Genomic DNA, 8,402 nt, shown 5'->3' on the forward strand with positions numbered 1-8,402 from the left:
GCAGTGTGAGTGTGGGGGAGATGCGTGAGGCAGTGTGAGTGTGGGGTAGGTGCGTGAGGCAGCGTGAGTGTGAGGGAGGTGCGTGGGGCAGTGTGAGTGCGAGGGAGGTGCGTGAGGCAGTGTGTTTGTGGGGGAGGTGCGTGAGGCAGTGTGAGTGTGAGGGAGGTGCGTGAGGCAGTGTGAGCGTGGGGTGAGGTGCGTGAGGCAGTGTGAGTGGGGGGGAGGTGCGTGAGGCAGTTTGAGTGTGGGAGAGGTGAGTGAGGCTGTGTGAGTGTGAGGGAGGTGCGTGAGGCAGTGTGAGTGTGGGGGAGGTGCGGGAGGCAGTGTGAGTGTGGTGGAGGTGCGTGAAGCAATGGGAGTTGGGGGGAGGTGAGTGAGGCAGTGTGAGTGTGAGGGAGGTGCGTGAGGCAGTGTGAGTGTGAGGGAGGTGCGTGAGGCAGTGTGAGTGTGAGGGAGGTGCGTGAGGCAGTGTGAGTGTGGGAGAGGTGAGTGAGGCAGTGTGAGTGTGAAGGAGGTGCGTGAGGCAGTGTGAGTGTGGGGGAGGTGCGGGAGGCAGTGTGAGTGTGGTGGAGGTGCGTGAAGCAATGTGAGTGTGGGGGAGGTGCGTAAGGCAGTGTGAGTGTGGGAGAGGTGGGTGAGGCAGTGTGAGTGTGGGGGAGGTGCGTGAGGCAGTGTGAGTGTGGGGGAGGTGCGTGAGGCAGTGTGAGTGTGAGGGAGGTGCGTGAGGCAGTGTGAGTGTGAGGGAGGTGCGTGAGGCAGTGTGAGTGTGGGGGAGGTGCGTGAGGCAGTGTGAGTGTGGGGGAGGTGCGTGAGGCAGTGTGAGTGTGAGGGAGGCGCGTGGGGCACTGTGAGTGCGAGGGAGGTGCGTGAAGCAGTGTGTTTGTGGGGGAGGTGCGTGAGGCAGTGTGAGTGTGAGGGAGGTGCGTGAGGCAGTGTGAGCGTGGGGTGAGGTGCCTGAGGCAGTGTGAGTGTGAGGGAGGTGCGTGAGGCAGTGTGAGTGTTGGGGAGGTGCGTGAGGTAGTGCGAGTGTGAGGGAGGTGCGTGAGGCGGTGTGAGTGTAGGGGAGGTGTGTGAGGCAGTGCGAATGCGGGGAGAGTGCGTGAGGCAGTGTGAGTGTGAGGGAGGTGGGCGGGGCAGTGTGAGTGTGAGGGAGGTGCGTGAGGCAGTGTGAGTGTGGGTCTGGTGCGTGAAGTTTTGTGAGCGTGTGGAGGGTGCGTGAGGCAGTGTGAGTGTGAAGGAGGTGCGCGAGGCAGTGTGAGTGAGGTGTGAGAGGCAGTGTGAGTGTGTGGGGAGGTGCGCGAGGCTGTGTGAGTGTGGGGGAGGGTGCGTGAGACAGTGTGAGTGTGATAGAGGTGCGTGAGGCAGTGTGAGTGTGGGGGAGGTGCGTGAGGCAGTGCGAGTGTGAGGGAGATGCGTGAGGCAGTGTGAGTGTGAGGATGGTGCGTGAGGCAGTGTGAGTGTGGGGGAGATGCGTGAGGCAGTGTGAGTGTGGGGTAGGTGCGTGGGGCAGTGTGTGTGGGAGAGGTGCGTGGGGCAGTGTGTGTGGGAGAGGTGCGTGGGGCAGTGTGTGTGGGAGAGGTGCGTGGGGCAGTGTGTGTGGGAGAGGTGCGTGGGGCAGTGTGAGCGTGGGGTGAGGTGCGTGAGGCAGTGTGAGTGGGGGGGAGGTGCGTGAGGCAGTTTGAGTGTGGGAGAGGTGAGTGAATCAGTGTGAGTGTGAGGGAGGTGCGTGAGGCAGTGTGAGTGTGGGGGAGGTGCGGGAGGCAGTGTGAGTGTGGTGGAGGTGCGTGAAGCAATGTGAGTGGGGGGGAGGTGCGTGAGGCAGTGTGAGTGTGAGGGAGGTGCGTGAGGCAGTGTGAGTGTGAGGGAGGTGCGTGAGGCAGTGTGAGTGTGAGGGAGGTGCGTGAGGCAGTGTGAGTGTGGGGGAGGTGCGTGAGGCAGTGTGAGTGTGAGGGAGGTGCGTGAGGCAGTGTGAGTGTGGGGGAGGTGCGGAGGTAGTGTGAGTGTGGTGGAGGTGCGTGAAGCAATGTGAGTGTGGGGGAGGTGCGTAAGGCAGTGTGAGTGTGGGAGAGGTGGGTGAGGCAGTGTGAGTGTGGGGGAGGTGCGTGAGGCAGTGTGAGTTTGAGGGAGGTGCGTGAGGCAGTGTGAGTGTGAGGGAGGTGCGTGAGGCAGTGTGAGTGTGAGGGAGGTGCGTGAGGCAGTGTGAGTGTGGGGGAGGTGCGTGAGGCAGTGTGAGTGTGGGGTAGGTGCGTGAGACAGTGTGAGTGTGAGGGAGGTGCGTGGGGCACTGTGAGTGCGAGGGAGGTGCGTGAAGCAGTGTGTTTGTGGGGGAGGTGCGTGAGGCAGTGTGAGTGTGAGGGAGGTGCGTGAGGCAGTGTGAGCGTGGGGTGAGGTGCCCTAGGCAGTGTGAGTGTGAGGGAGGTGCGTGAGGCAGTGTGAGTGTTGGGGAGGTGCGTGAGGTAGTGCGAGTGTGAGGGAGGTGCGTGAGGCAGTGTGAGTGTAGGGGAGGTGTGTGAGGCAGTGCGAATGCGGGGAGAGTGCGTGAGGCAGTGTGAGTGTGAGGGAGGTGCGTGAGGCAGTGTGAGTGTGAGGGAGGTGCGTGAGGCAGTGTGAGTGTGGGTCAGGTGCGTGAAGTTTTGTGAGCGTGTGGAGGGTGCGTGAGGCAGTGTGAGTGTGAAGGAGGTGCGCGAGGCAATGTGAGTGAGGTGTGAGAGGCAGTGTGAGTGTGTGGGTAGTGCGCGAGGCTGTGTGAGTGTGGGGGAGGGTGCGTGAGACAGTGTGAGTGTGATAGAGGTGCGTGAGGCAGTGTGAGTGTGGGGGAGGCGCCTGAGGCTGTGGGACGAAGGGATGTGGGTAGAAAGGCTGTGATTGATGGGATAAAGATAGAAATGTTAAAAGCAGGTGGGGATATAGTTTTGGAGAGGTTGGTGCAATTATTTAATAAATGTATGGAAGAGGGTAAGGTACCTAGGGATTGGCAGAGAGCATGCATAGTTCCTTTGTATAAAGGCAAAGGAGACAAAAGAGAGTGCAAAAATTATATGGGGATAAGTCTGTTGAGTATACCTGGTAAAGTGTATGGTAGAGTTATTATTGAAACAATTAAGAGTAAGACGGAGAATAGGATAGCAGATGAGCAAGGAGGCTTTAGGAAAGGTAGGGGGTGTGTAGACCAATGTTTACTGTGAAACAAGTGAACAGTATTTAGATAAGGCTAAAGAGGTCTTTGTGGCATTTATGGATTTGGAAAAGGCGTATGACAGGGTAGATAGGTGGATAATGTGGCAGCAGTGAAGAGTTTTTAAAAGGTTTTTGATGCTCAGGTTAGGATATGTAAGAGACAAGGAAATTATTTCCCAATAAAAGTAGGCCTTAGAAAGGGATGTGTGATGTCACTGTGGTTGTTCAATATATCTATAGATGGGTTTATAAGAGAAGTGAATGTTCGGGTGTTAGCAAGAGGTGTGGGGTTAAAAGATAAAGAATCTAACATAAAGTGGGAGTTGTTACAGTTGCTCTTTGCTGATGACTCTGTGCTCTTGGGAGATTCTTAATTAAGAGAAGTTGCAGAGGTTGGTGGACGAGTTTGGTAGAGTATGTAAAAGAAGAAAATTAAAAGTGAACATAGTAAAGAGTGAGGTGATGAGGACAACAAAAATATCAGGCAATTGGATGTCAGATTGGAGGGAGGAAGTATGAAGGAAGTGAACCTCTGGTAAGACAGCGATGGAATGAGTGATGATGAAAGCGTTTTTTTTTTGGGGGGGTCACTCTGCTTTGGTGGGAAACGGCCGGTGTGTTAATAAATAAAAATAATAATAAGTATATAATAATAATAATAATAATAATAATAATAATAATAATAATAATAATAATAATAATAATAATAATAATAATAATAATAATAATAATAATAATAATAATAATTAATTATAACAACAACAATGACAATAACAATAATAATATAGTGGAACTTACTTGAAGGGTCTGAGCAGCAGGTGTGTGGCATACTCTGGCAGGTGTGGGTGGTGTGTCTGCCACATCTGCCACAACTTCTCCACGAAGGAAGCCAACAAGAAGAAGAGAGGATCCAGAGGTCCGTCTGTAAGATGAGACTCCTGCGAACTTTTTGTAGGATTATGACACTCCTTTGAGTCTTATGAAGGATCTATACACATCTTATGTGGACCTTCTTCAGGATGCTACCCACAACAGTCCATTGACTCCCAGGCACCTGTTTACTGCTAGATGAGCAGGGTTAGCTGGTGTTGGAAAAACATTTAGTCTTGCCCGGAGATCGAACCCAGGTCCTTTCGGTCGTTAGCTGAATAAGATAATCGGTGAGGTAGAAGATATATTATACAATAGCACCTGTATAATACAATAAGAATATAAGAAAGTGGAAGCACTGCAGCAGGCCTACTGGCCCATACTAGGCAGGTCGTTTTCAAACCCAAACCCACTAACAAACATATTTGCTCAACCTATTTTAACTGCTAATCAAGGAATTAGCTTTCATAACCCTGCTAACTCATGCTGTGTAAGTCCCACTCAGATCCAGCCCCTCTCACTCGTGTATTTATCTAATATTGGTAGCGCACTCTGCTCACACACTGAGGTCCGGGGATCGATCCCCGGTACGGCTGGAAAAACATTAGGACGAGTTACCTTAAGACACCTGTATACCTAGCAGTAAAATGGGTACCTGGGTGTTAGTGGACTGGTGTGGATCGCATCCTGGGTGTTAGTGGACTGGTGTGGATCGCATCCTGGGACAAAACTGACCTAATTTGCGGGAAATGCTCAGCATAACAAGCAGCTTTCTATACAGCAGTATGTCATTGATGTCAACTATGGTGTGTATACCTCGTACATGTACTGGTAGTAAATGAAGATTATTATTAGTAGTAGTATTTGTAGCTACCCAACGTTTTAACTTCAGTAACCTTACTAGGCAGGTTGTTCCACTCCTCAACTAATCTATATATACAAGAGCATTTATTATGAGTGCACTAATTACGAGATGAATAATAATAATAATAATAATAATAATAATAATAATAATAATAATAATAATAATAATAATAATAATAATAATAATAATAATAATAATGGAACGAATCTGTAGAAAATTAAAGGACAAATAGAGTATGTAAATGCTTTAATAAAGTCTTGAAGTTAACAAAGAGCTCTTGATTCAAGGTACTGGAGCAACTCACCCTAGGCTCCATACGAGGGAAATTATCGAGTGACTGGAGAAAGTGGTCAACTTACCCAGAGAGGCGAGAGTGCCACCTAGGGCAGTGACCACACGCGACACCTCCACCCAGAGTGCCTCAGACATGTCCTCAAAGTCGTGGTGGTTGAGTGCCAGTGCCAGGTCCACCACAGTGCCAGCCTGATGACACACAACCAACAAGTGAGACAGAAAAACAAAGCTAATTCTCTATTTTATTTCTTATTTACAATTAAAAAATATTGATATATTTTTTGCATGGCTAAAAAATATTGAAAAAAAAGTATTTTTAAGATGGGAATGTTTATATTTTTGTAGTTTGTGTATTTGTGTGTTTTTCTCATTGATAACCTGACCAGTGACTTCCTCAGTCCAATACAGAGAAGAATGGTTGACGATCAAAGGAGTTTGAGGTAAGCAGTCCCTTAGCCTGAAGTCGATGTGATGGACTGACGACATCGGCCCGAAGCTGAGGACTGATTACCTCAAACCCTCTCTCAACTCAACAATATATCAACATGTGTGATCTCTGTACCATTTATCAGCATCTCTCGTGGCTCAATTTCTCAACTCCCACAATTACAAATTCTCTGAAACCTCACTCAAACATTAACTCAGTTTTTGGGAAATTCGTTTTAAAGACGGATAATACTTGACTCACGATATTGTAGTGACACTACTGCAAACAAACCATACCACGGGTGGGGTTAGAACCCGCGATCAGTCACAAAACTCCAGACCGACGCGTTAGCCACGGTATATATCTACAACATAGGAAGGTTAGCATGGGCCATCACTGTGACCACAAATGCAAGTTTTTACAAACGAATATACCGATATATATATATATATATATATATATATATATATATATATATATATATATATATATATATATATATATATATATATATATATATAATTACCTTGTGAAAACCCGCTGCCAGACGTGTGTGACTACGTGTTGCTGCCGGGAACTTCCGCCACACGTCGTTCTCTAAGGATAATAAAAAAATTAAAATGACTAATATTGTAAGTTGATGAATAATTTGTAACTCAAGAGACAGATAAACCATCTGGGAAACAGTTTACACTGTTGTGAGTCACAGTAGTTTACCACGACACCTGAGATGTAACCTGAGGCAGTGTGTAGAACCTGTTTAAGACAGTCTGTACACTATTAAACCAGTCTGAACATTCTTAAACCAGTCTGAACATTCTTAAACCAGTCTGAACATTCTTAAACCAGTCTGAACATTCTTAAACCAGCCTGAACATTCTTAAACCAGTCTGAATATTATTAAACCAGTCTGAACATTCTTAAACCAGTCTGAACATTCTTAAATCAGTCTGAACATTATTAAACCAGTCTGAACATTATTAAACCAGTCTGAACATTCTTAAACCAGTCTGAACATTCTTAAATCAGTCTGAACATTCTTAAACCAGTCTGAACATTCTTAAACCAGTCTGAACATTATTAAACCAGTCTGAGCATTCTTAAACCAGCCTGAATATTCTTAGACCAGTCAGAAGATTCTTAAACCAGTCTGAACATTATTAAACCAGCCTGAATATTCTTAGACCAGTCAGAAGATTCTTAAACCAGTCTGAACATTCTTAAATCAGTCTGAACATTATTAAACCAGTCTGAACATTATTAAACCAGTCTGAACATTCTTAAACCAGTCTGAACATTCTTAAACCAGTCTGAACATTCTTAAACCAGTCTGAACATTCTTAAACCAGTCTGAACATTCTTAAACCAGTCTGAACATTCTTAAACCAGTCTGAATATTATTAAACCAGTCTGAACATTCTTAAACCAGTCTGAACATTCTTAAACCAGTGTGAACATTCTTAAACCAGTCTGAACATTCTTAAACCAGTCTGAACATTCTTAAACCAGTCTGAACATTCTTAAACCAGTCTGAACATTCTTAAACCAGTCTGAATATTATTAAACCAGTCTGAACATTCTTAAACCAGTCTGAACATTCTTAAACCAGTCTGAACATTCTTAAACCAGTCTGAACATTCTTAAACCAGTCTGAACATTCTTAAACCAGTCTGAACATTCTTAAACCAGTCTGAGCATTCTTAAACCAGTCTGAACATTCTTAAACCAGTCTGAACATTCTTAAACCAGTCTGAACATTCTTAAACCAGTCTGAACATTCTTAAACAGTTGAACTTAAACCAGTCTGAATATTATTAAACCAGTCTGAACATTCTTAAACCAGTCTGAACATTCTTAAACCAGTCTGAACATTCTTAAACCAGTCTGAACATTCTTAAACCAGTCTGAACATTTTTAAACCAGTCTGTACATTCTTAAACCAGTCTGAGCATTCTTAAACCAGTCTGAACATTCTTAAACCAGTCTGAACATTCTTAAACCAGTCTGAACATTCTTAAACCAGTCTGAACATTCTTAATCCAGTCTGAACATTCATAAACCAGTCTGAACATTCTTAAAAAAGTCTGAACATTCTTAAACCAGTCGGAACATTCTTAAACCAGTCTGAACATTCTTAAACCAGTCTGAGCATTCTTAAACCAGTCTGAACATTCTTAAACCAGTCTGAACATTCTTAAACCAGTCTGAACATTCTTAAACCAGTTTGAACATTCTTAAACCAGTCTGAACATTCATAAACCAGTCTGAACATTCTTAAAAAAGTCTGAACATTCTTAACCCAGTCGGAACATTCTTAAACCAGTCTGAACATTCTTAAACCAGTCTGAGCATTCTTAAACCAGTCTGAACATTCTTAAACCAGTCTGAACATTATTAAACCACTCTGAACATTCTTAAACCAGTCTGAATATTATTAAACCAGTCTGAACATTATCAAACCAGTCTGAACATTCTTAAACCAGTCTGAACATTCTTAAACCAGTCTGAAGATTATTAAACCAGCCTGAACATTCTTAAACCAGTCTGAATATTATTAAACCAGTCTGAACATTATCAAACCAGTCTGAACATTCTTAAACCAGTCTGAACATTCTTAAACCAGTCTGAACATTCTTAAACCAGTCTGAACATTATTAAACCAGTCTGAACATTCTTAAACCAGTCTAAACATTATTAAACCAGTCTGAACATTATTAAACCAGTCTGAACATTCTTAAACCAGTATGAATATTATTAAACCAGTCTGAA

General features: G+C 45.3%; 1 protein-coding gene across 3 annotated transcripts in view; it reads right to left on the bottom strand.

Moving 5' to 3' along the window:
• The window catches only part of LOC128698496 (uncharacterized), a 178,751-nt gene extending 172,349 nt beyond the window's left edge, over positions 1-6,402 (bottom strand). For all 3 annotated transcript variants that reach the window (XM_070084971.1, XM_070084970.1, XM_070084969.1), the window contains exons 1-3: positions 6,160-6,402; positions 5,272-5,395; positions 3,976-4,099 (exon numbers count right to left, since the gene is read on the bottom strand). In XM_070084971.1, the coding sequence (XP_069941072.1) occupies positions 3,976-4,099; positions 5,272-5,395; positions 6,160-6,309 (398 nt within the window). In that variant the 5' untranslated portion in view covers positions 6,310-6,402. The remainder of the gene's footprint in view (positions 1-3,975; positions 4,100-5,271; positions 5,396-6,159) is intronic.
• Between the last annotated feature and the right edge of the window lie 2,000 nt (positions 6,403-8,402).

This window comes from Cherax quadricarinatus, chromosome 14, assembly GCF_038502225.1.
Source record: "Cherax quadricarinatus isolate ZL_2023a chromosome 14, ASM3850222v1, whole genome shotgun sequence".
NCBI classification, from domain to species: domain Eukaryota; kingdom Metazoa; phylum Arthropoda; class Malacostraca; order Decapoda; family Parastacidae; genus Cherax; species Cherax quadricarinatus.